At 46.8% G+C, this 26891-nt stretch overlaps 1 protein-coding gene across 1 annotated transcript in view; it reads right to left on the minus strand.

Annotated features, from left to right (window-relative positions):
- RAB30 (RAB30, member RAS oncogene family) overlaps nucleotides 1–26891 on the minus strand; it is a 43899-nt gene continuing 17008 nt past the window's right edge. Inside the window, exons 2-5 of the mRNA XM_061458006.1 lie at nucleotides 10458–10558; nucleotides 8992–9075; nucleotides 3755–3938; nucleotides 1–2107 (exon numbers count right to left, since the gene is read on the minus strand). Coding sequence (XP_061313990.1) covers nucleotides 1857–2107; nucleotides 3755–3938; nucleotides 8992–9075; nucleotides 10458–10550 — 612 coding nt within the window. The 5' untranslated portion in view covers nucleotides 10551–10558 and the 3' untranslated portion in view covers nucleotides 1–1856. The remainder of the gene's footprint in view (nucleotides 2108–3754; nucleotides 3939–8991; nucleotides 9076–10457; nucleotides 10559–26891) is intronic.

Consider the following 26891-nt stretch of genomic DNA (forward strand, 5'->3'; position numbering starts at 1 on the left):
ACTACTCATAACAGAAGAAAGTGACCTAAAATATAGCAAAAAAATACTAGAAATGACCATATGACACACCGATCCCCTCTCTCTGACACAGAGTCAGCTCCCTATTACGGATCAAAGGCACAACATGATACAGCCCAAAAGTCTTTCTAGGAACACGTGTAAAAGCATTTTAAAATGCCTTTTTAATTGTTATTCTTTTAAAGACACACTTACTGGCAGCTTTTGATGTCAATACAAAAGCTTTGTTTCAATCTTCAGTACAAGCCAAGTTAATTTTAAAATGATTAACTCTAAATTACAGCAAATCTCAGCCATGAAATTGCCAGGGGAGGTTTATGCAGATTAGCTGAACAGAACTGAAACATCTAAGTATCATTTTGCATGGGCACATTTCGCTATCTTCCTGCTTCACTTCAATGTCAATGTGTACATTTGCAATGCATTGTTTGTATACGGCACTAGAAGTGGAATAACATCCCAAACTCCAGAGTGCTTCCACTTCAGGGGGTCTGTAGAAAGAAATTGCTTAAACAGTTATACACATACTGGAGTCTGAGATTAAAAGTAAAGCATCAAGTCAATTAAATGACTCTACAGCCCTGAAACTGAAAGCTACTCTAGTAGAGAAACCAGATGCCAAGAAGATACCTTCAAGAGCATCTTGGAGAGTAGTTCCATGAGGTGAGCGCTGGATGGGTCAGACACAGAATTATACCACTTGCAACCTGCTGCTCTTCCCACCTAGCATAAAAACCCCTCTACATTGTACGTCTGCCTTTCAACAAGAACTGTATCTACAAGCTTTATGTTTAAGCTGGATATATTGCAGGAGGCCACTTCAAACTGTGCTCTCTTTGAACCCTTACACACAACCTGTGCACGCACAAGATTTTGGTCACATCTGGTGCACTTTTTCCCCCAGCTCCACCAATAATCTTTCCCAAAGGTGATTTTCCACATTAGGACATAACTAATTAGAGGAGGAATGGTTAATTTTCTGGTTTATTTTTATTTCTGGAGAAGTCTTTTCACCCTGCGTTGGCCATCAAAGCAGCACAGTCCTTTCCCACTACGTTTTAGGCCTAGAAAAAGAGGTAACAAGATTTGCTTTATTTTTATGAACAGTGCTTCTTAGTGTGGGGTTTTTTCCTAACCAGTCTAAGTTACACATTCAGAGGACAGCAATGTAGTAAGACTACGTTTGGCCTATGGAATATTTGCTGAACTGCTAGCACCAAAGGGAGCAACTGAGCTGTATCCAGGTCTTCTTACATCTGGAAAATGTTGATATATGTAACTTGTCCTTTAGTTCCATGTTCATGAAAGTGCCTGTAGATGAGAGACATAACACTATTTCAAACACTGGAGTCCTCCACGGAGACGCATGGGCAGACGCTATGTACATGTCCTAAGAGCTCACTCACTGGCAGCCCCAAAGACTGCCAGCGTAGTCCAGGGTCAGTGTTCATTGTTGGTTTATTTCAATTCAAAAAGGACCAGACACATTGTTCTGATATGGAGATGTTCAACTGTTCAGTATCTTCTTCAGGAGAGGCTGCTCTAGTCTCCCACAGAAGGAAACACAGCAGCTCGTGTTCTGCATCGCATGAAGCACTTGTGCAACTCTTCTGCTCCTAACCTGCTCCAGAGACTGCGAGAAAGGTGAAACTTCAACCGTGATAGATTCTGCTATGTTGCCATCCAGCTGGAGCCATGCTTCCAGGTCTGCATCCTGACTCGGGAAGTGGCAGGAATAATTCGCTTCAAGTAGATAAATCCCAGCAAAGAAAAAAAAGGAAGGAAAATAAACAAACTCTCTTGGCCCATGGCAGAAGAGGAAATCCCATGCCAGCTCCTCAGTTAAAATTACAGCAAGTCAAGTAGCTGATGCTTTTCCCCTCTCCTGGTAAGGGGGATGAGACATTGTTCTCAAGGGTGTTCTGTCGTGCCTCGCTGATCAAGCGACAGGCCAAGTCCAGGAAGAGTTTTTCCACATTATCCGACTCTTTTGCTGAGGTTTCCAGGTAGTACATATCCTGTGCTTCGGAAAACTCGGCAGCTCTCTGCTGGGAGACTTCCCTCTTATCAGCTAAATCAATCTTATTACCTGCATTGATAGAAAAGGAATTCATTTGGCTTCCAAAAACAAGAGAAATGGAGGTTGGAAAGGGATAAAGGAGAGTTTGGTGTTGTACATATGCATGGACAGTGGTTTTGATGTGAAACTCTTAGTTTTTACCCTCTCTTCCAAATAATGGATTCCCTGATACAAGTGGTTAAGTTCATTTAATATCAGCTCATTTAGAGCAACATGTCCTGCGAACATCCAGGTCAGTTAGCTCTAATTTAGCACCAGTTGCTGCTATCAACCGAGATTAAAGGATTTCCATTATAATATCTATTGAAAATTCTCCTGTTCTTGCTCTGAGCAGCACTTAAAATGTCACTTATAGCATACGAGACACTAAATGTGATATTTCTCATGTCATTACAAGGTTTAAAAGAAGCCTGGCACAGAAGGCAGCTTTCCTATTGCAATATTCCAATGAAGGATTTGGCTGTTGAGGCTGGAAGAGGGCTGGGCCTGGGGAGCACTTGCAGAGAGAGGTGTGGTGAGGAACCAGCCCCTTAAGCTCAGTTCAGCAGAGAGTTGATTAAAGCCTCAAGCAAGCATCTGATATGATTATACCCTATTACTAGCCACTTCACTGCAAACATGATGGTTTTGCCATAAATTAATCTTATAATGAAGATAACAGACCAGGACCTATAGTAACAGGGGGATGTGTCCATGGACTCTGCAGTTTCAGGAGGAAACATCTCCTGGGTCCACTTCTATGAGCAATTTTGATACTTAGTGGGAGGAAAAGGCTACACCTTCATTAGCAAACCACATCTCATTGCCCTCCTCTCACCTGAGATGTCCTTTCTTTCCCGATAAAGCAGTTTCTTGGATGCACTGCATATACTGGTTTCCTTTCTAAACAGATTATCATTTAATACAAGTGGTTTATCGGTCTCACCATATGGGTACAGCAACCTGCAGGCATCACCAGATTGATGAGATCTGAGCTGGGAGTCACAAGGGAAACTGCTCTATTCTTGGCTCAGTTGGTAGCTGCACTTCAGTCCCATATAGGACTGAGTGGTGAAGTATCCACTTCTGCATGCAATAGCCTTCAACCTAAGACAGGGCCACACTTCAAGTAGTGGCTGTGATGTCCTGGACACCACCATCAGCATCTTGGGAGAGTGACTTTTACAAGGGCCTGTAGTGACAGGACAAAGGGGAATGGCTTTAAACTGACAGAGGGGAGACTGAGATGAGCTCTTATGCAGAAGTTCTTCCTGGCGAGGGTGCTGAGGCGCTGGCACAGGGTGCCCAGAGAAGCTGTGGCTGCCCCATCCCTGGCAGTGTTCAAGGCCAGGTTGGACAGGGCTTGGAGCAACCTGTTTTAGTGGAAGGCGTCCCTTGAAACTAGACAGTCTTTAAGGTCCCTTCCAACACAAACCATGCTGTGATTCTATGATCTGGAGAAGGCACGGTCCACGCACTGGCTTTAGGGCTGTACCCACCTACAGTTACAACTGGTTGGCAATGAGATCTTCCACACCAGTTCCAGCATCCAGCACCGTGAGTTCACACAGATGCCACGTTTTCCTCCTGCTCACGTGCCCATCTGCCACCAACCCCTCGACACACACATCTCAGCCCCCTCACCACACCAGCCCACGCGGGACCATCGCCACTTACCCACTAGCACGGTGATGACCTTGTTGCTGGCGTACTGCTCGATCTCCCGCAGCCACTCGGGCAGGCAGCGGAAGGATTCTTCGCAGGTAATGTCGTAGGTGAGGATCAAGGCGTTGGCGCTGCGATAGTAACTCTGTGTGATGGATCGGAACCGCTCCTGTCCCGCCGTGTCCCAGATCTGCAGCTTTGGGCAGAACAAGGAAAGGTGGGAAAAGGGAATAAAGAAGTTAACTTCTTCTATTCAACAGCAGCACTGCTTTGACCTGTTAAAACCCCTTCAGGGTAAAGCCAATGGTGGGAAAGCACTTTGCTTTTTTCCCTATTGGCTTCCTTTCTCCCCGCAGTGTTTTGTTTGTGTTCCTGCACTAGTGGATTGAAATGCAAGGCACAAAGTCAGCTGGCACTGCAGCCAACAGCCCCTGGAAGGCACAGGTCTGTGGGTTTTCATGTGGCTTCCAGTGTCTCCCTTTGCTGTGGACAGAGCTGCTGGCCTGGAGTTGTAACAGAGGCAATGGAGAAAGAGTCACTTCTCCTGCCCCTGAATTCCAACAGCAGCATCCAAAGACGTGGTAAACACTCCATCCCTGGCAGTGTTCAAGGCCAGGTTGGACAGAGCCTTGGGTGACATGGTTTAGTGTGAGGTGTCCCTGCCAATGTGAGATGTCCCCCCTAACTATTCTATGATCCATCCCAAGAAGAACCGATAAAGCTTCTCTTCTAGCCCCCAAAGCTAGCTAAAGTTATGCTGAGATGATGCATTGATGGAATCAAACAAGGAGCTCAGATGAAGGCTGATCCAAGGACTCCAACATGTTTCCTCTTTACAGCTTACCCATCCCACTTAGCTGCTCACTGCCTGCCTTCCCAACATGTAGAACTGGTTGACATGTCCTTAACTATATCACAGACTGGTTTGGGTTGGAAGGGACCTTAAAGCTCATCCAGTTCCAACCCCTGCCACAGGCAGGGACACCTTCCACTAGAGCAGCTTGCTCCAAGCCCCTGTGTCCAACCTGGCCTTGAACACTGCCAGGGATGGGGCAGCCACAGCTTCTCTGGGCACTCTGTGCCAGTGCCTCAGCACCAAAGAGGTCATGAGCATTTGCCAAACCCTCTGGGTCCAGGAAGACAACAAACATTTCCCAATACAAACTAAACTGATGCTGTTTTTATACTCTGACCATCCGCAAAACCTCAATTCTTCAAACAGGCGGTCAAAGAAGCAAACATCCAAAATGGAAATGTTCCAACATAAAAGAGCACTTCTCTCCTTCAGCTCTTATTTTTTTAAAGCACCCTCCTTGGAATTAACGATGTGAAAGGGTGATTTCCAGCCAGAATCCTGCATACTTTGAGAAGAAATAGGTGAAGTATTTGAGATTTGTTCCATATATTTAGCATTACAGAGAAAAACCTTATTCTTGCCCAGTTCCAAAGTCAAACTACCCCAGGTACCATCATAAAAGTGTTAGTTGAAATAAGAGCTTCAGATGTGGGTCTGAAAAAGTACTTTTTTTTTGAGAGAAAGTGATTTGTTCTGGTTCACAGCTCCTGGGCCCTTTGTGCTTAATCCCTTGGCATAGTTGTACTTAAACAGCTGAACCCGGTGCCTGTAGTTAAGGGACACACAAAACCATACGTGAAATTACTTGCACATGGAATTCAGATACTGAACGAGTCCCCATTAAAACAAATCGGCCTTCGAACTCCAGCAGATGGAAAAACACAGCTCATTTTGTTGTTGCTCGACTGTTTCCCAGGAAAAACATTTACTGATTGATCTGCTGGTTAACTCCAGCTTATGTGTGTTCCACACGCGTTGAGATGATCTCCAAGCTGACAAAAACTTGATGTGAATATGTTCTTCAATGTAACAGACATAGACATCAACAGGGATTGCACTTGGGAGACAGTTTCTCACTGGCTGCAGTAGTGAACCGGGTGCAATAAGATAGGGAAGAGCCACCAACCTTATAGCCAGTGACAAACTCTTCCTGCACACAAAATGCACATCTCCCACCTCACCCCACTGATTATTTCTCCCAAATGGCAGGGGGTTGGAACTGGATGATCTCAAGGTCTTTTCCAACCCAAACCATTCTGTGAATTATGGTTCCACGAATATAGTATTTCACAGCAACAATTTTACCTGCCTGTTTTTCCAGAGGATCCAAAGGACAGTGCCTGACTCAGCCCGCAGGAAACCTACATCTTTGTTTTCTTGAGGCCAGCTGATGCTTCCCCTCCCTCAGCATTTGCACACTTTTAGCTTCACGCACATGTACATCTCCACCACGCACAATAAGATCACAGGTCCGGATAGCACAGCCCTCCGCAGCACTGAGGATGCTAGCCTTGACCAGCACGAAAATTGGCTCAACTTTGTGTAGCCCCCTTACTACAGGTGGTGTACATGCTTTTGTGTTTATTAGAAAAGGGCAGGCAGACCAAAAGCCCCTCAACTGCACTGTGCTGTCTCAGCTCATCTGTCAGTGAGCTTCAGGAGCAGCTCACATCTGATACGGTTTGCACACAGCGTTCACACCAGCAAGTCCCTCTCCACTGACTTTCAAATGTAATTTTGAAAGCTAGAAAGTCATTTTTCCCTGGAAATCTAGCTTATTTTCACCTGGCCCGTGAGCAGCCCTGCTCTCTCACCCTGGATCCCGGTGGACGTGCAGGAGATGCTGCCCAGCACAGAAGCAGAGTCACAGCTCGGATACTGTTAAATGAGCTAACAATGAGAGCAGCGCCTTGTTTGACTGGGATGTCATTTTTATTGCTCTGACTCATTCCCACTTTTCCTGCTCATTAAATGTTTATTCTCACTGGCACTGATTACACAAAAAGTTTCAGCTACAAAAATCACTCCCTGAAAGAAATCCATTTGCTTTTCACACTCCAGAAGGCTCATTCAAATGCCCGACTGTATTGGAGTAAGCTTCCTCCCAAGCTTGGTCACTGTGGCTGAGCTCTGGCAACTCCAATTTATTCCATTGGTGGGGTCAGGCGAGGGACTCTTTATTTGCTATGTCAAATACAGCTGGTATACCAGCTACTGCTTGCTAAGGCTCTGTCAAACACAAGCCAGCCCCAAGGTGATCAAGAGAGTACATAGAATCATAGAATCATTTGGGTTGGAAGGGACCTTCCAAGGTCATCTAGTCCAACCCCCTGCAAAGAGCAGGGACATCCTGAACTAGACCAGTTGCTTGGGTGGATGCTTGTGCATTCAAACATGTGCAGGGCAGCAGGGGCTTACCACTGATGAGTTTTTATTTAGCTTGTAGACCTTCCCTACACCATCGTTAGCCCTTAGATAGCCCTTATTGGCACAACTGTTCCATATGATCTCTTCAGGAGTTTGCATCCTCAGTCCAAGACAGTCTTAAAACAGGATTATGTCATGGGAGTAACAAGTCAAACACAGACAAATCCTTAGGGTGAGCTCACTGGTCCGAAACCAGACCTCAGATATAAACAATGCTCTTTAGGCTCCGTCTGTACTTAACAGGGAACCAGTTGCTTGGAAAGGAGAGGTATCTGACGTGGATGGGATTCATCTTCCTCAGGATAGTTTTTCTCCCTCCGTTAACCAGGACAATCTAGACACAGCTGGTTTAAGTCAGGTATATAAGGAAAACCACTAATTCCACCTTCAGTGCAGTACTTAAGCCATTTACTACTTAGATCCTCTAAGCTGCCCCACTGGACCTGTGTTTGGCTGAAAGACCCATCTCTGCTGTCCGAGGAGCCTGGACAAGCAGCAGCAGTGTCCTGGTCAACCCTGCTACGCCAGGTGCCTGCTAATGAGCATCACAACCACTGAGCTAAGCTCTGACACCACAGGGGCTACACATGATCCTCACTGCTTTCCTGCCTGCTGCTGTCCCACTTGCACAGCAACATGCTGAATAGTAACTCAGTTCTTATCAGGGGAAGGTATTTACACCTCTTCTCCTTCACTTGCTTAGGCTGGAAGGGCTTCTGCTTAAGGACCAGCATTTGCCATAGGTTTGCACAGTTCCTCACACAGGAGGGTGGCATCCTGCTGATAGGATCATGGCTTTTTAAATCTGTCCTAAACTGAGGAATACACCACCTGATTTTCTTCTAAAAACCCTGTGTGCTGAAATACAGGTTAAAAACCACCCAGGGCTGAAAATCTGCACAAGTCCATTGTTCCCATCCCATCACTTACACTAGCTTAAAAATGGGTCTCATCATATCCAGCTACTGACTGGATGCGTATCACATATGATGCTGCCTGCATCATATCACACTGCTGCCACTCTCCCATTTGCTCACTGCTAGGTTTGATGAAGGCAGCAAGGGGGAAACTGCTGTGTTTCACCTCGATGCCCCTGGATTTAATGCAAGCATAGCAACCCCAGGAACAGCTCAGGGAGCCTGGACGCGCTGACATTAGAGGCTCAGGTAACCTTATTCCTCTCCCACCTCACAGACACCCACAATCTCTACTAATGAACAAAGTGGCACCAGCCAAATCTCTGGGTGCTGGAACCCAACCATGGATCCCATTAAAACGTAAGACTGGTCCCTGGTGCGTTTTGGCTCAAACAATGTAGCTCTCTGCCAAGTGATGCTCAGGCTCAGTTTGGGATTTAGCACAGGACAAGCAGTTTGGTTGCAACCACCCTATTTTGGAGGGTGAATGAGTTAATCCTATGGAGGTCATTGCTCTTCTCAACTCAGTTTGTTGACTAAAGCACAGGTATTGTGATCATCTCTGCCTCTCCCAAATCCATAACTAGGAAGCGGAAGACAAGCCTCTGTTGTGGAGAACTGCACAAGCCCACAAGCCTGCTCTTACCAGCAGCCACCTTGGGAGCTCCCAGAAGACCATCATCAAGCACATCCCAATGGGAATGCAATGGATCTCTGCTTACCAGAAATGCCGTGAGCAGAGGTTGCACTGAAGTGCTTCTTGCACTTCCTCAACTCCAGGCAGGCACAACCTTAGCATCCCCTAAGCAAGGACAGAGTTTTGCAAGACCTCCCCTCTCTTTTCTCCCTTAGAGTACGTGCACTGTTACAACCCCAATAGTAATTGTCGAGAGGGGCACAAAGATTGCTAGACTCAGCATTGCCTTTGCCATGTCAGACAGCCCTGTGCTTCCCCACGTGCTGCCTTCCAGTTGCAAGAGGACTGTGGCAAGAACCCTCAGCTATGGTGCTGCCACACAAATTTACACTTAAACTCATCAGGCTCCTACCTTTACTTTTTCACCGTTTATCTCCACAGTTTTGATCATGAAGTCAACCCCAATGGTGGCTCCTTGACCCGGTGGGAAAAGCCCCTGAAAGGAAACAAGAGTTTCATTGAGCAAACTCTAAGTGCCAATCCTCACCCTTGTCCACCCTCAGAACTATTCCTCCCTTGTCCCCTTCCCCAGACACTTATTGCCATCACATTTAGATGAATCACGTTTCCCCAGCACAAAGGTTACCACAATTCAACCCCACAGTGTTTTCCCTGCCTACATGTCCCTCATCATGTAGGAAGTTGTTGACTTCAGAGTTAGGAAAACAGGAGGAGAATTCATACAGAGAAAAGGAGAGGGGAAAAGCCTTTCTTTAGTGCACTTGGAAAAGGCAGGGGAAGAGTAGATGAGGTCCCTCCAAACTATTACTCAGTGCCTTGAAAGAGGTGTGAGAACACATGTGGAATGAGATACCTTTGTTCCAGCAGCCTCATACCTTCCCTCTCTCCTCCACCACACACCACAGCATGGAAAGGCATTTCTGGCAGCTCCCACTGCTAGGGTCACATTCCTGCACAGTGTTTTGGGAGCAAAGCATGGAGCCAACCACTACCAGTGCCACAGCAATGGCAAAGTTGGCGTGATGCTGGTGGAATTTGATTGCAGCACCATAAGAAAGGAGCGACAGCAAAACCTCCCCTGGAAAACCCCAGCCAGAGCTTTTTGATTTCTGGTATCCACATCTACAAAGTCATGTTGATTCTGGGGCATGTCCATCCCCTACAGCATCTGCACTGCCAAAGCACAAGCAGCAGAAGCAGCCTCAGATTTTTGTGGTTAACCCTTTGGAGTTGACCGGCTTTATTGCCACTGTCACATGCTGGTGGAGGGTTTTAAAGCCATGTTGATGTTAAACACTGGAATTAACAGTGAGGGGGGGAAAATGCTGACAATTCCTAGTGCAGAGTGCAACAAGACCCCCACAACTTATTTTTTACAGTCCATGATGCAAAATCTTCTGTTGCCCCAGATCACAGAAGCATGGTCCTTTCTCTCTCATTCTGCCACCAAAAAAGGTCTGGTGTTTAACAGAAGACACTGGACTGAGAGCCCAGGACCCAGCTTATTTCATTATCTACTAATGGCAAATAAGAGGGAGAGCTTTTTGAAGCAAGGGATGGGGAGAAACCACACAGGAGCACACAAGATGTGCTGGTCCAGAGCACCTCCAAATCAGGAGGAGTTATCCCGGCAGCTTTCAGGGTTTTTTTTTCCTCTTCAGAAGGGGATAAGCTTTCTCCAGCTACCAAGTACAGCAGTAGATGCCGATGTGCTGCTTGGCCCATGTTGCTATAGGTGATGCACGCACCAGGAATGCAGATAACAATGTGCTGGAGCCACGACGCCAGCAGAGCCCTCAGTGCACATTCAAAGCTCCATGCTCTTGTCCCCACCCAACATCCATGTCCCAGCCTTACCTGAGTGAAGCGACGGACTAAGCAGGTCTTCCCCACACCGGCGTTGCCAATTAAAACAATTTTGAAGAGGAAATCATAATCTTCCATACTCATTTACGCAGCTGCAAGAGGGACAGAGCACAACGCAATGTGAACCGAGGCAGCAGGGAAATGCCTTTTTATACCTGCTGGACTTTATCCCTCCAAATATTCAGAGCAAAGGTCCCCTGCCGTGTGTGTGGCTCCTCAGATAAGGAGAAGAGCCCTTCCTGCTCCAAGTCAGGGCATCCACGTAGTCCAACATCAGCTGCTACTAAACCTTGGCCACGTTTTGGCTTTCGCGCTGTCTCACCTGAATTGGAGATGCTGGTTCTGAGCCCTCCAAGCTCGAGCCACCATTTCCTACATCTCCCCAAATGTCTGTTTTGTTTCTCAGCTCCAAAGGACAGCATGGACTTTGCCATGCTGTCTGAGAGGATCATGTAATCTGTTGCTGTCAGGGCAATACCCAGAAACTCCCCATGTAGGCACTGGATACCCACAGAGCAGGGCTGGGGCACACAAGGGCAGAACAGATGGGGAAATTAAAATAGCTCTAAAATACAAGCAGCAACATTTGTCTTACAGACAGAAAGAGCTCACTTGCTAAAATCGTAGAGCAGAGTGGGGAAACAGTTGGCTGAAGTACATTAAGAGAGGTTTTAAAGAAGAAATAATAGTGGCTATAAGGAGTATTGCTACTCCTATGACAGCTCTCTTTAGTTTTGTGAATATAGCTTGCTTGGCTTAAAGCTCAAACAGGAAGTGGACACAAAGAAGCCTGAGGGTTACTTCGCACACACATCCCCCTCTCAAGCCCAACAGGAGAGGTGGCAGGATGCAGAGGCTGATGTTTCGGCAATGCCACAGGAGGTGGGCAGTGTTGCCTACACAGGGTAAGACCTCCAGGGCTTCCTTAGACCACTTGCAGTATGGGGAGGACTGAACAGATACATGTAGCTTGCTGCAGCTGAGCAAGGCGGGAAGGATGAGTACCCAAACCTCCATCTCCAGTGCACCCAGGGATGCTGCTGACACTGCAAACAGAGAAGGGGCCTGTAACCTTCGAGAAAAAAGCATCAACAGCCACAACAAATTCAGTTGGAGGTTTCAAGCAGACAGAAAAACCCATAGACAAGGGTGCAGAAGGGCAGTGTTTGGGAAGATGCAGGTATTATATGTGACATCAAAGACCTGTCTTCAGAACCGGACTGGGATAATGGCATAAAAGACATCAGTAAAAAGACAGGTTTACAAGCTGTCGGTGGATACCAAGTAAGGTGGTACCTAAGCATCACTATCTAATCCATCAGTACCTATAGATTAGGCACTGGATGAGAAGACAGAGACCTCTCCTACTGTCTCCAAAGGTCCTTCTTTGGGAGGGTTCATTGCCACATACTAGAAGGTCCCAGTTACAGACACAGGTCCCATCACATGGCTGTGATAGGCTTTTAGTCAAACGAGCTGTCTGGGTCAGCCTGGTAGACCTGGTGGAAGACTGATTCAGCTGCTTCACGTCTACGTGATCCTTGGCCTTTCCAGAAGCCTAAGACAAAAGGGTAACCACACCAAATCAGTGAGTGACTAATGACGTGCATCACATCAGCAGATGGTTTGCAAGGACACTGCTGAATCACTACAGGGACATGCTAGTGACACAGCACAGCACTTGCCCTGCAGCTTGTTTGCTGAGCTGGGGCTATGGTCCCCTGCAAAGTACCACCAAACAGCAGGAGCTGAAGCTGTCCTGAGGATGCTCTGACCTCACTTCCCTCCTATCTCTTAATATGAAGAGTAGGACCTTAAAGAGCAGCCTCCAAAAATGCCCTTTTTTCTTTTCTGGGGTTGTTATTTTGTGTCATCATTTCCTATCTCCATGACTGGCTTTCCCAGAGTGGGACCAGATAACAACAACATTATTAAGACTATGTTGACAGCACTTTCACAGAGAAGGTTAAATGTTAATATAAGGTTTCAAGCTTTCACACTAACCAATGTGCAGAAAAAAATGTGATCATCCACTGAAAGCTATTTCAAGACTAACAAGACTTACTCAGCACTGGATAATTATCCCTGGGATGCTTCAAATCCCAGAGCGCATTGCTTCCCCCCTTGGAGGGATTTCAGATCTATTACTTGTACCCCAAACAGCCAACGTTCAAATTTATCTTCTTGGGAAGCTTAAAAATAAACTTCCTCAGCAGATCTCTGAGCTCAGAAATGTTAAATGGCTCAGATATACCCTAGGGTTACATCTGATCCCCTTCATTAGACTCCAAGACTAATCATATGTGATAATGACCCCAAACGGGAACCAGAAGATGAGCCAAGACCATAAAACAAACAACATAATGATGAGATTAAATGCCAGAATCAAAGAGACACCAGAAGTGTGGGCACAGGAGGGGAGAAAGCAAAGGAAGCAGCAAGGAAAAGAGAAGTGAGAAGTGGAAGGAGCAGATGAGGTTGAGCATCGCTGCCCTATCACCCCTGTTCACCTAAGCTGGCGTTTCTCCCTTTGCTGTGCACGCACACTCTCACCTACCACGCTGTCAGTACTGGAATCACAACCATTGCATCAGTCACCATTACAACATCTACAGGCAGATGCCTTCCAGCCAAGTGACCTTTGCTGCTGACTCAGGCTCACATAACCCTCCCTCTCCCCAGGGAAGATGTGTCTCAACCTCTGCCCGGCTCACCGTGGCCAGGGAATGCGCATGTCAGCAATACATCCCACTTGGAATTCCATGCTTCAGAAAGAAAGAAATAACACACAGCGTCAGGTTTTGATTTGTTTTTCTTTCTTTTGGGTTGTTTGTGTTTTGGTTTGGTTTTTTTTCCCCTTTCTGTTCTATTGTGTTGGCAGGCACAGGGCTCTGCCATGCATCCCTGCAGTGGTTTAAAGTGTTAGTGCTGCAGCTGCCTATCCCACCCTTTGGCAGAGACAAGGCCCTGCAGCAAGGAATGGGATGGGATGCCTGTCCGTGCCTCAGCCACCCCTCACCACGTTTGGTTGACACAAACAGGGCTGGCTCCAGCACAGAGACATGCCCTGTGATGAGATGAAGCAGGAGCAGAGCATGAGGCCAGGAGCAGGGCAGAAACCCGGCTTTCACAGCTGTTTCTCCCAGTTTATACAGCTCACATCCCAACCAGTTTCCATGGCTCATGACCCTCCCTGAATTGTCCCCAGCAGCCTCAAGGGGATCAGTTCTGCAGGGGTTTATGTCCTTTGTGCCACTGCTCTGCTCCACTACATCATGCAGCCCCATGTATGGCCACTGTGGGCAGTAAAAAGGAGCCAGGAGAGGCAAATCAAAGTGGGGTAACCACTCAGAGAGGTGCATCCCATCAGCAGGGATGCAATTGAAGGATGGCAGGATATGTTTTAGGCTTAGCTGGTTTTCTTTGCTTGGGCAAGACAGTACAGTGAATGCTCTTAGTATTTTTCAATTATTAATTCCAATTCAACCCAAAGACTGGTGAGATCCCCCCAAAACAAAAGCACAGGGGCCAGGGGCTTTCACCTCTTCTCCCCCCCCCCAGGCAAGCTTGTACAAACAAGCTCCAGCTTGTCTGGATAAAGGATGCACAGAAGCCATAGGCTGCCTGCCCATGCAGCCAGCACTGATGCAAAGGCAGACACAGATCAGTCCTTCCCACTTCTCCCAGTGTCCTTATTGCTGGAAACCATCCCATAGCACAGCCAGCAGGACTTTGTCCTCTGTTTCATCCTGCCATGGGCTCTTCTCTTGGAACAAGGAGTAAGACACACTCCATCTGCTTCCCCTGCTCACTACAAGCCACAAGGCAAGGAGCTCTCCACAGTAAATATATATCATAGAATCACAGAATGGGTCGGAAGGGACCATAAAGATCATCCATATCCAATCCCCTGACATGTGCAGGGAGGGTTGGAATATATATTTCAGGTAATACAATATCCAGGTATGTTGTAGTTTATTCCATTACATGATTTCCTCTCCTCGCATTTGCTCCATTCACCTCTCAGTTATCCCTGATCCACTTTAACAGTGTTTATCATCATCTTTACCAATTATTTTACCCTTTTGCAGTGTTTTTTCACCCATTAGTTTGCATGGGCACAGAGGGTTCCTCTTCACATCTGACCTGCCCTAACCATGCCATGCTCAGGCTCTTTGGTTGCGAACTAAGTGGTAGGAACACAAGGCAAAGGTTCAAATACTACCTGGAGATATGAATTAGTTTGAACTGATCAAGTTCTCCTTCAAATGGGTGAAACCACTTATTCTGCCTGCCTAGCATCAGCTTTTGCACCAGCACCAGTCCTTGCACAAAACAACCATAAAGTGTGAGTGAGGTTTTTAGCTCCCTTGACTCCTTGCCCAAGGAACACTTTCCACCTCTAGGCATGATCACGGCAGGCTCGATGATGATGATTTTGCCCCAGTTGTTTTGGCTCACGGAGCTGTCCTGGGTTCAGCAGTAGCAGTCGTTTTTCTCCTTCTTGGTAGCTGGTGCAGTGCAGTGTTTTGACTTTCGGCCTGGGAACAGAGCTGATAGCGTTGTTTTGGTTTGGCCAAGGACTTTGTGAGCCTCATGCTCTGCCAGGGAGGAGGGGAAGCCAGGAGGAAGCAGAGACAGGACACCTGACCCAAACTGACCAAAGAGGTATTCCATACCACAGCACGTCATGGCCAGGATGTAACTGCGAGTTAGCTGGAAGGGCTGGGAGACTGCAGGGCTGGAGGAGGTTGGTGCTTGGTCAGGCTGGGGGGGAGCGAGTTACTGGTCGGCTGGTGCTGAGGTGTTGTATTCTCTTCCCTTGTTATTTCCTTTATCATTGTTATTATTGGTGGTAGCAGCAGTGATTTGTGTTATACCTGAGTTACTAAACTGTTCTTATCTCAACCTGTGGGAGTTGCATTCTTTTCGATTCTCCTCTCTGTCCCTCCGGGAGTAGGGGAAGGGCAAGAAGGTGGGGGAGCGAGTGAGCAAGCTGCCTGACTGGTTTTAAACCACAACAGGAGCCAAAAGTGGAGTGGGATACTTCAAAAGCACAAGCCTTTGCCAGTCAACCACAAGGTCTGCCAATGTCTGCCTGTCTTTAACCCTCCCTGAAGATGACAAGACAATGTGTGCTCAAGAAACACTATGGGCAGCATCCATCTGAGCTCAAAAACCTTTCATCTCTAAAATAATGTTTTGGCACCTTCTCCAGACTGAACCCCCCAGGTTCCTCAGCTGTTCCCCATCACTCTTGTGCTCCAAGCCCTGCACCAGCTCCATCGCCCTTCTCTGTCCCCGCTCCAGCACCTCAATGTCTCTCTTGTAGTGAGGGCCCCAGAACTGAACACAGGATTCGAGGTGCAGCCTCACCAGTGCCCAGCACAGGGGGACAATCACTGCCCTGGCCCTGCTGCCACAGCCCAGGATGTTGTTGGCTTCTTGGCTGCCTGAGCACAAGCTGCTCCTGTTGAGCTGCTGTTGACCAACACCCCCAGGTCCTTTTCCATGAGCAGTTTCCAGCCGCTCTTCCCTAAGCCTGTAGTGTTCTATGGGGTTGCGGCCCAGATGCAGGACCCAGCACTTTGCCTTGTTGAACCTCACACCGCTGGCCACAGCCCATCGATCCAGCCTGTCCAGATCTCTCTGCAGAGCTTCTTACCCTCCAGCAAATCAGCACTCCCACCCTGCTTGGTGTCATCCGAAAACTTACTGAGGGTGCCCTCGATTCCCTCATCCAGGTCATTGATAAAGGCATTAAACAGGTATGACTGGCCACAATACTGAGCCCTGGAGGACACCACTTATGACTGGATCTAAGTCTATTCACCACCACACTTGGGGCTCTGCCATCCAGCCCGTCTTTTTCACCCAGCAAAAACCTGTGTAAAGCAAACCCCAACCTATCTACAGCTGCAAACACCTCTCCTCAATTAGGGATAAGGATTGAAATTACATCAGAGCTCCTTGCTTAATAATTTGCACCTCAGCTCTATTCCACCTCATTTACAACTTGCTGCTTCAATTAGACACAGAGAAGGACCTGCAGCCTCTTCCATGTGCTGGACCAAACCAGTAGGTCAGGGTGAGCTTTGATGTGCTTATGCAGTTCTTAATGAACAAGAGTTTTATGTTCATCATCCAATGGCAATAACAGAAATAAACTCACCTAAACATCTCAGGTTCAAACAGCAGCAGTTTTGTACAGATATTCTATTGATCACACACCATATGAGCAAGGAAATTCAAAGCTATGGCTGATATTTAAAGCAGAAGGTTATTCCTTCAGGGCCAGAAAACTGCCGGGAATTCAGGTCTGGACATGCTGCTGCATTATGTAATTCAGGATGAAGTGTTTCCATTTCCAAAGCACCTGCCAACCCAAGCAGCTCACACTCCTCTGCATACAGGCAGCCTGAATTTCCTTCTGCTCCTTTGCCCACCTTCCTCACTCATCTCTACAAGGTTTAATTTCACATCCATTCACACTGGGAAAATAAAGACACTCCATCCCCATGACAGCCTGGATCACCCACGCCTCTGGTGCTGCTGGCAAAGCCACAAGCCCATGGGATCCATGCTGTCAGCTTGATGCAACATTAAAACTCCAGGGATGCCGCTCCCAAATTCAAGGGAGAAGGATTTATTGCAGGCACTCAGAGCAGAGCCTGGCATTTCCCATCTCCTCCCACCACACTTGCCATTCCAGCTGAGCAACATCCAGTTCCCTGTGCACTGGCAGTCCTAAATGCTCCTCTTCACCAGGGATGGTACCCCAGAGGAAGGGAGGAGGTTCCAAATGCAGGAACACCATGTCTCCGTGTGTGACTTCCCAAGCAGAAACACAGCAGCTTTTGTCCCACACACACATTGCCTACAGACTATTAGAGCTCGCACCTCCATGGTGCATCGGGCTTGCAGCATGCTCACACTACCACTGACAAATTCAAGCTCCCCAAGTCCATCCAGTGCTTGCAGAAGGTGTCAAGCAACCAAACACAGTGCAAGGAGGTGGGGGAGCTTCCCCATGCACAGTATCCCCATCAACATTGGCTGACCTGCTGCCAGTCATTCAAAAGTCTAGACGCATTTAAAGAGAGCAAATTGCATCCAATCATTCCAGCTGGGAAAGAGCAGTATGTTGTGAAAACCTCAGCCCTACCCTATTTGGAGCTCCTCAACCCTTTGCTTAGGGTATTGCTCCTACAGAAACCAAGGGAGCTGAATAGGTATGAGTTCTCATGCACCACAGGTATGTTTTATCACAGATATGTTTCTATAAGCAATAGAAAAACTACAGCCAAGGGGTTTTGCATCAATGACCATGCAGAACACACAGCTCTTCCCCTTACCTCCTTTGCACCAGGGATGATTTGCAGCTTATTGGACAGCTTTGATCAGGACATAGCTCATGTTAGTTGGCCTTCAGGAGCTTGTGCAATGCTACAGAGGAACCCACTGACCAGTGATTACAGCTGCTTCAACATAAAACAAGCAGGTAAATCCAGCACCAACATCATCCCAAGGAAGAACCTGGAGCAGGAGCTCTGCTTTACTGGGCAGACTGAGCTCAGAAGAGCAGGATGTTCATCTGTGATGCCCATGCTCAACATGAGAAGGCCCAGCCTTGCTCCATCCCATAGCTGGACACCAGCTCTCCTCAGTTCCAGAGATAACTGACTGCAGACTGCCCTCTTCATCTGCTTAATGGTGGAGGTTACAAGTCTCGCATCCAGAAGCACTCTGGATTTTCACATGTTCCTGGCATCCCCTGATGGAAAAAAGGCTTTGTGTCCATGCTATCCACCTCTGGGTCAAGTCTTCTGGGGGGCTTTGCTAGTGCTGGTGTCAAGAACAGCATTAACACACACTGTTAACCATCTTTTGTTGGGTGGTGGTTGTGTTGGACACATCCCTGAGGATCTCAGTGCTACCGAAAGCTCTTCAGAGGAGAGACCCAGCAAGTCTGTTCAGTGTCCCCATTTAACTTTACCACCTCCTGGTGGGAGGGGAAACTCAGTGACATTAGTAATGCACTTTGGTGTTGGGAATGGCCATGGGAGTGCAAAATACGGTATTCAGCAAGCATATGATATTATGCAGTTATATTCCATCAAACAGATCTGGATTGAGCCATTGATCAATGATGATGCTTCTCATGCAGATGTACTAATCAGATCCCTGCATTAGTTAGGAAAAATGAGATACACACAGAGTACTTGCAAAATAACAAAGAGAAAATTAATTTCTTTAGGATTGGAAACAAATAATGCTGATGATGCACATCCACAATGCAACAACCGCGTCTGACCAAGCCGAATACCAGCAGCAGCACACCCAGGATACACACCATCTTCCAAGCATAAGGACTGCCCCAAACTCCCATTTCCTACCAGAATCTGGGTTCTGACTACAAAAAAAAAGAGTCAGTGCAACCTTAACACATGTTTTTATACGTATTTCTTAAAACATGCCTGGACACAGAGACCCAGGGCTGCAGGCTCAGAACAGCACTTGGTTTGGTCACGCTAGCACTTGGTTTGGTCACGCTATAGCAAGTCATGCCACCACTGAGCTGTACGCTCTGCAGCAACACATTTTTGCATGGAAGTGGTTAAAGACTCAGCCAGCACAGCAGACACAGGCTGACTTCCAAGCATGGAAAACTGCACTGCCAGAAATCCAGCCAAAAATGTTGCTTTATGCACTCAAAAACAACAGGCTCTTCCTGAAGGGAAAGAAAAAAAGCTAAAACTACAGCCAAGCATTAACTGGACTGTGTCTTGCACAGAAAAAGCCAGGAAAGCTTCCTAAATCCAGCTCTCTACAACGGGAAATAAAGCTCCTGCACAAAGGGCTGATCCACTGAAATGGAGAAACTCATCAGGGCCTTAGGTGGGAATTCCTCTGACTTCAGAAACAGGGTGCAGGATCAGAATGAACCTAAATTGCTCTTAAAAGATGGGCAAGGTTTTGGGGTTGCACAGCCTGCACGGAGGCAACAAAGCAATTCACCCTTGGTCTGAAAGAAAGGTTTCTGCTTGTCAAGCAGGTAGAAGGCAAAGAAGTCTCCTGACGCTGAGCTGGCACGAGTTTAGGTGACACCATGGTCATACGTGGAGCAGCTTTGACACTTGGTGACAGGGCTCTGATAACGCACTTGCACAATAAGGCAGTGCCACCACTGTTCCTGAAGAGGTACAAGACAAGCTGTTATAGCTAAAGTGTTCCAATAAAATATTTACAAGAACATCATGACTCGCATGAGGCTTCAAACACGGAAGTAAAATCAAAGCATGCCATTAAGCAGTGACATAAGTCCCATAAATGCATTGTGAAATACAGATACATACATTAGACAGCTGGGGTTATAAAAGCAAGAGAATTTTCTTGAGCTCTAGCTCGAATGACATGTCCTGCTGCCACTGACCATCTTGGTTTGATTGTGCCAGAGACTGTGGTTTGAACAAAAGAAAACATTTTGCTAATAAGGTTTTGTTGTGTAAGAATGCCTTTTAATTAAAAACATAATAAGCACTTATTTCCACCTCTTGGTTTCTGCTTAAGGAACCTTGTGGTTTACTGGGATTTACATCACTTCTCCATCAAACCTAGTAGAAGTAACAATTCAACCTCTCATCTAATCTTGCTTTCACATGTCTCAGTGTCCACAGGGCTGTGTTTGGTACCCTGCAGCTTCAACTGCAGGGTCCATACAGCACCATGTATGATGCTCCTGTGCCATGCCATGTTCAAGGCCAGGTTGGGCAAGGCTTTGAACAACCTGGTCTATTGGAAGGTGTCCCTGCCCGTGACAGGGGGTTGGAACTGGATGAGCTTTAAGATCCCTTCCAACCCAAACCATTCTATGATTCTATAACACTTCATTGAGATGAGCTCAACTTCTAACTAGCACCTCTCATGCATTTCATGTCACAGCACGAAATGCAGTGAGGAAGCCTCCCCAAGACAATAGCTTGAAGGAGCTTTCTCCTGGAATGAGTTCAGAGCTATGGCTATTATTTGCACAGTGCAAGTAACCCACCTTCAATCAGCTGTTTGCATTTGGATTCTGTGAGGCAGCATCTTCCTGGTGCCTCACAAGGAAGGCTGGCATCCCCAGGCCAAACTTTGAGGCTTGCCTCCTAATTCAGGAGCAGAACCTCATACTACAGAGTAGGACTTTAACAATAAAAGGGGCATTTTGATGGGTTTTATTTCAACTTACATAAGGAAAGTGGCCCTGTATTCCAGCTGGAGGCTCCCACATGTGCAGCATCACCCAGCCACATGGAAGCTGTGCCACCACAGCAGGAAAGGAGGCAACACCACATCTGCTTTCAGGAAGGACTTCTGCCTCTGTTATGCTATTTAAAGGAAGGTTTCCCCTCCAGATATGATAGCTTTCTTGAACATGAAGTGATGGAGGAATAAAACAGAGCTCAGTGTTACATACTCCTGTTAAAATGGCAGAGGCAATACAATAGCCTTGGTTATTTAAATCCTTACAGGAAGGACATAGAGAAGATGCTGGAGCACCTGAGGGCAGCATAGGGAAGCTCACATCTCCCATACCCTCATTCTCCCCAAAGATGACCTTGAAATCCCTAACCAGAAGGCCCTAGATCAAGTTTTTGGTGACGGGTCTAGGCTGTTCCTAGGCTGATTATTACTCCAGTGCTCCACAGTTCATCAACTCCAGTTTCCAGATGGGACGCACATAACACTTATAACTTGTGCACCCAAACATATGTGCTTCTGCTACCTAACAAAACTGCAGCACCAGTGCAGGTGTTGTCCCTCTAAAAGTACCCTCGTTTGATGGAAACCCCTCAGCTGGGATCAACCAGCCCATCTGGCAAGTGGCTGAGCTGATGGGAAGTCTTCCTTGCATCCCTCTCTGCAAAGGAACACTGCAGCACAGTTTCAACCACGAGAATCTGCCGAAGAAGCAGATGTTCCATGAAAACAAATGGTTCAGAGAGGGAAGAAAGTGGAGATAATAAAGACTTGGGTGTAGCTTCAGGGCTGGTTTAAGCTGGTGTAAGCCCTGCTGCCTCCCGAAGGGAAGGTTACCAGCCCTGCCTGCACCCAGTACTGTGCTAACTGCAGAAGGGACCCAATCCAGATGGGAATCTTAATCTACCCCCAGTCCAATTTAGGGTGGGATAACAGAAGTGGATTTTACAGCCCAAATCCCAGAATTCTGTTTTTGTAAAAGTATCTTTATTTAAACTAGTTTATTTATAATGGTCATTTAATGTCATGGCTCCTAAGTAAGATTTCTATGAGGATACTGCAGATCTCTTCATAGCGTAAAGAGCAGTATTCATGCTCTGGTTATGTTTTAGCTCACACGCTAACATGTAGCCTGTTTTCAGTTCCCCTTCAGATGATTACAGGACTCTTCATTGTCCTAAACCACCGCAAAAGTAGTTACTCACTAGGGCAGCTATCTGCTGCTAAAACCTCATTTCAGCCTCCAGCTGCAGTTCAAGAGACTGCATGGGTTGAGTTTGACACTAAAAGAAACCCCAAAAAGCAAAAAAGCAGCTCTTTAGTGGAAGCTTTCAGCTCTGGTCTCCTGCACTGCAGGCACATGACTCAAACAGCTCACCTAAAAGCCTGGAATCTGGAAAAATAACTTAAACCAAAATGTGTTCCAAAAGCAGGGTCTTTGAGATTTATTATTTAGAGCTACAACAAGCGGTACCTCTGAGGACTAAAGCAGGCAGGCTCCCCTAAACCCAAGCACTGCATGTGCACACACACACATTAAAAGGCCATGTCGGTCACAACAGCTCTCTAGCCCAAATCATGTCTTCACCTCTGCACACCTCTGCTCCCCACGTCCAGCTACACAGGTTAATAAGTTATTGCAGAGATCTGCAGATAGAGATTTGCATTTGGAGAGACGGTGATGGCTCAGCTGCAGGGTCTGCAGCACCAATATTCACCCTTTTGATGTTGTCAATGTTCATCAACCCTATGGCATAGACCAAGATCTACAAGGGCCACAAGAATCCTGGAGAGGGACGCTTCTTCAGGGACTTTAGTGATAGGACAAGTGGTGATGGGTTAAAACTTAAACAGGGGAAGTTTAGATTGAATATAAGGAAGAAATTCTTTACTGTGAGGGTGCTGAGGCACTGAACAGGGTGCCCAGAGAAGTGGCAAATGCTTCATCCCTGGCAGTGTTCAAGGCCAGGTTGGACAGAGCCTTGGGCGATATGGTTTAGCGTGAGGTGTCCCTGCCCATGGCAGAGGGGTTGGAACTGGGTGATCTTAAGGTCCTTTCCAACCCTAACTATTCTGTGGTTCTATCTCTGCTTAAAAATATGTTCCCATCACAAATATGATCTCTTGGGGCTTTTCCAATATAGACATTGCTGCTTTACAGATCTCCCCATCAAAATACAGATTCTCCTTTACAACTACTGACCTTCTGGCAGCAGTCTACTGAAGTTTTGACCTCTATTAGGAAGCAGGAAGTTATTTCCTTTAGTTTACAGGCAGTAGCCCAACCTTCATAGAAAATGATGCCAACACGATGTGTGCAGCCTGGGCAGTGCTGTCACTGTCCAGCTAGGGACCTTCACGCTCGCAGCTGCATGGTCACGGGGAGACAACTTGGCACATCACCACCATGTTTGAGACCATTTATTTTTATTCCTTAGCAACAAAGCAGCTCCTGGGGCTGGGTTTTGGGTTCGCTTCTTGTGCTGGGTCTATATTTGGCACCCTGAGGAAATTCCTAAGCAGAAGATAGCAATTTTTAAGAGAGGATAAATGCTGGCACTCGAGCTCTGCTGACAGTAACACCACCCCCAGGCTTTCAGTTAACGTGAAGTGCTCAGACCAGGAGCCAACTGGAGTCCTCATATGGACCAGGCATCTCGAGTCACGTCCATCACACTTTCTGCCTTCACACAACCCTGCCCCAGCATAATAGGAAAAGATTTATGGGCTCATAAAGCTGTTTGTATCAACATCTCCAAGGCTCTGAATATCATCACTGTTCAGCAGCACTGATGGATCCCACGATGGTTTTTGTCCTGTGAAAGCCAGGACCCCTCAGTACTAGCACTGCCTCAAAGAGACTTCGGTACAATGCAGCGATTCTGAACTAAGGCACCGTTCTTACCATAAATCATGGAAGTATCAACATCCCCGAGCTCTCCACAGCTCCCAAGCAAGCATGCAAATGAAATCCTGCCTAATCAACATGAGAAAAACAAATAACACCTAATGTTGCCCAACTCTGCTAGCAACATGGCCTTAAAAAATAGAGATTTAATCATAGCAAGGATAGAGAAATCACATGGCTCGGCAGTTTCACTGGTTGTCATGGCAAACGAAAACCCTTGACTCCGACTTGTGTGTTTTAGAGGAAAGGAGACACAAAAATGCCCTTTTTTATGACAAGAAAGGAATGTTTTCCTAGTGAACCCACAGCACACTCTATCTAAACAGCTGCTCCCTCCCAGGGAAAACGTTTGCTGTTTCTCACTGAGCAGCTCTCAGGGATTCAGGCTATTCAGCCCCAGCAGACATTCAGGCGCGGGTAATGAGAATCATGTGCTTGTAGACGTGGTGACTTCTTGCCTGCCAAAGGGAGCCTGAACCAGCTACAGGGGGGTCTCGGCTCCATGGCAGCTCCACCACCGGCTCCCTGGGAAGCTGCTGGCACAGAGTGGCCAGAGGGACCTGGCAGTGGCACAAGTCCGCTCCCCAGCATCACTTCTTGCCACGTGTCCAATAACGGGAGTTTCTTCCTGTGTTCTCAAAGCAAGCCAAACCCATGGGTATTCGTGTGAGGTTTAATCTGGCAGGGAACAACAGCAAAGACACCCCGGTGTTTGCTCTAACACAGGCACCCCAAAGCAGTTTGCACCCTGCCTACATGACCACCACCATACACCTTCCATAACAGTAGATTTTCTGAATACAGGAGGGAGATAATTTGGCTATAGCTTCAGCAGCAGGTCCCCAGAGAGCCTGCTCCTTCCAGCCACACTGCCTTCTGGTTTTGGCTGTGTACTAAGAATCTGGGAAACGAGGCTCTCCACACGGCAGATCTACAATACTCATTTCATCACCAGGTCTTATTTAGTTGGTTTAGTCTCCAGCCCCTCCCTTTCTGAACTCCAACACAAGGGCTTTTGTCTAGAAGAAACAACAGGACCCTAAGGAATAATGTTTATTGTATGATGTTGTAAGCGATGCTCCCCGGTGGTTAGGGGTTTCTTCTGCCACCCCCATCCACTGTGATTGCACAGGGGGGACCACAAGTTGCTCAACCACACACATGTGGCTGGCTGGAAAGCAGCCCCTTCTCTAATGAAAGCCACAAGCTCCTTCCCTTATATTCCCCAAAAAGCAGCTGTGTATGAAACTGCATCACTGAGCTTCTAGGTATGTACATATGCACACCAAGGGCCATGTCCTACCAAAGTCACAGAGCTCAGCACTGCAGAGCCTTCATCACAACCACAAACCGTGCTCCTCCCTTCATCCTCAAAACTGAGCCACAATCAGGGATGCCCATGCAAATTATCTGGAGATAACACAAGGATAGCTAGATTGGAGCCTTTATCTTTTGGGTAGGAGGCAGAAGGACAAAGATTCATCATCATAATCCTCGCTGGCTGGGCTGCGCCTGCAGGACTGCGGGTAAGATGCTGACCTTCTCATCTACAGCCCGCACATACCAAAAGGAGGTCACTTTGTATTGAGCACAAGATAAGACTTCCACAGTAACTTTTTCAGCTCAAACAGTGAATTGTTTCACCAGCCTCCTACGTTAACCCTTACCCACACTGCAGAGCTGAAACACTGCTGAAGTTAACTGGCAATGCAATTGCAACCCAGGGGACAAGGGAACTCTTTCACCCAGGCAATAAGCCAAACCCATAGAAACAAGAATCCTTCTGCACAGGGCTCCAGCCAGAGCATCCCTCAGCATACAAGTCCTGCAGCATCCCTTCCCTCCAAGGGTTGCTAGCTCGATGGTCAGTTTGTGGTCCAGAGGATTTCTGGATTGGTATGAACATGGGTGGATGTGGGGAGGGATGGGTAAAGGAGAAAGCAAAGAGCAGAGTGGAATTAAGAGACAGGCTCAGAAAGAAAAAGGAAAACAAAAGGAAAACCAAAACTAAGCAAGAATAATTCTGTTTTAGGTATTACACTGGAGTTAGCTCACACTGTGAGGCACCACACAATTTAACTCCTTTGAGTTGAAGGGATGTGACAGCAAATGGTTTTCATCCTGAACAGGAAACTTTGTCCCAGGGCTAATGCCAGCTGGTTACACTCAGGTGTTCCAGATCTTGACACATAATCCTGAAGGAAAGGTGTTTCAGTCATAAAGACTTCATTAGCAGCATCTTACATACATATATAGGCTGACACTGCTCATACGTATATAGGCTGACAGCTTATCCAAGAAGATGGCACAAGCCAGACTGTGCTTTATGGTGATGTGAAGCACCTCATTTGTTCGCTCCATGAATTTCTCCAGTTCTACACAAAACTATTTGGACTGCCACCATTTGTCCTGTAAAATAACAGGCAGTCTACTCAGAAAGACTACTTGTAATCCAAAACTCAGCATACATAAGGCATTTTCATTTGGTGAAATACAGAATTCCCTCTTCATGTTTCAATTTGTCATCTACTCTACCACATGCAAGTGTGGCCTTGCTGCCCCTAGAACAGCACATTCCCATCAAGTATAAAGCAAAGCATAAGCACCAGCTCCTATTGCACAGCACACTGTCATCAGTTATAAACAGAATCCATGTCTAACAGAGCTCATCTAAAGCAGAGAAAGGACTTCTAGAGAAGGTCTATATTTATTTCTATACCTCTCTATATGTATTTCTATACTACATGTGACTGAAGCTGGACATCCAGGACTGCACCACAAATCAGAGAATAAACTGATGATTTTTCTTGTGCATGCACCCTTTCAGCAGGGAAAAAAAAAGCCTGAAAAGGTTGTCCTGGTTTTGGACAAAGATCAAGACTAAAAGTGAGAATATAAGGACTTTTTGGGTCCCTATGCAACAGTCACTATATGTACTGCTCTAAAGCACCATTGTAAGACCAAACCCACCCATCCTGCAAAGCTCTATGCAAGGAACTTTTGCAGACACATTCAGACTTAAATTTGAAAGCAGATTTAAGAAGTCAACAAATTTCTCTCTGAAAACAAAGGGTTTGCAATGACTTGCACGATTTTATTGCAGCGAGCTAACTCCAACAAGAACAAATCCCAGCTTTGAACCACCTTTTCAAGCTACTCTGTGCTCCAGTCTATTTAGTTTCTCTCCAAGAGAAACCTTCACTGTTAATATGTGCTGCTGCGCCCTTGCAGCATAAGCACAACCTCTGCAATAGCCATGTGCAGAACAACTTAAG

The sequence above is a fragment of the Pezoporus flaviventris genome, unplaced genomic scaffold (assembly GCF_033815535.1).
Source record: "Pezoporus flaviventris isolate CSIRO_AGI_PZ_B2104156 unplaced genomic scaffold, CSIRO_AGI_Pfla_v1 ptg000025l, whole genome shotgun sequence".
Taxonomy (NCBI): Eukaryota; Metazoa; Chordata; class Aves; order Psittaciformes; family Psittacidae; genus Pezoporus; species Pezoporus flaviventris.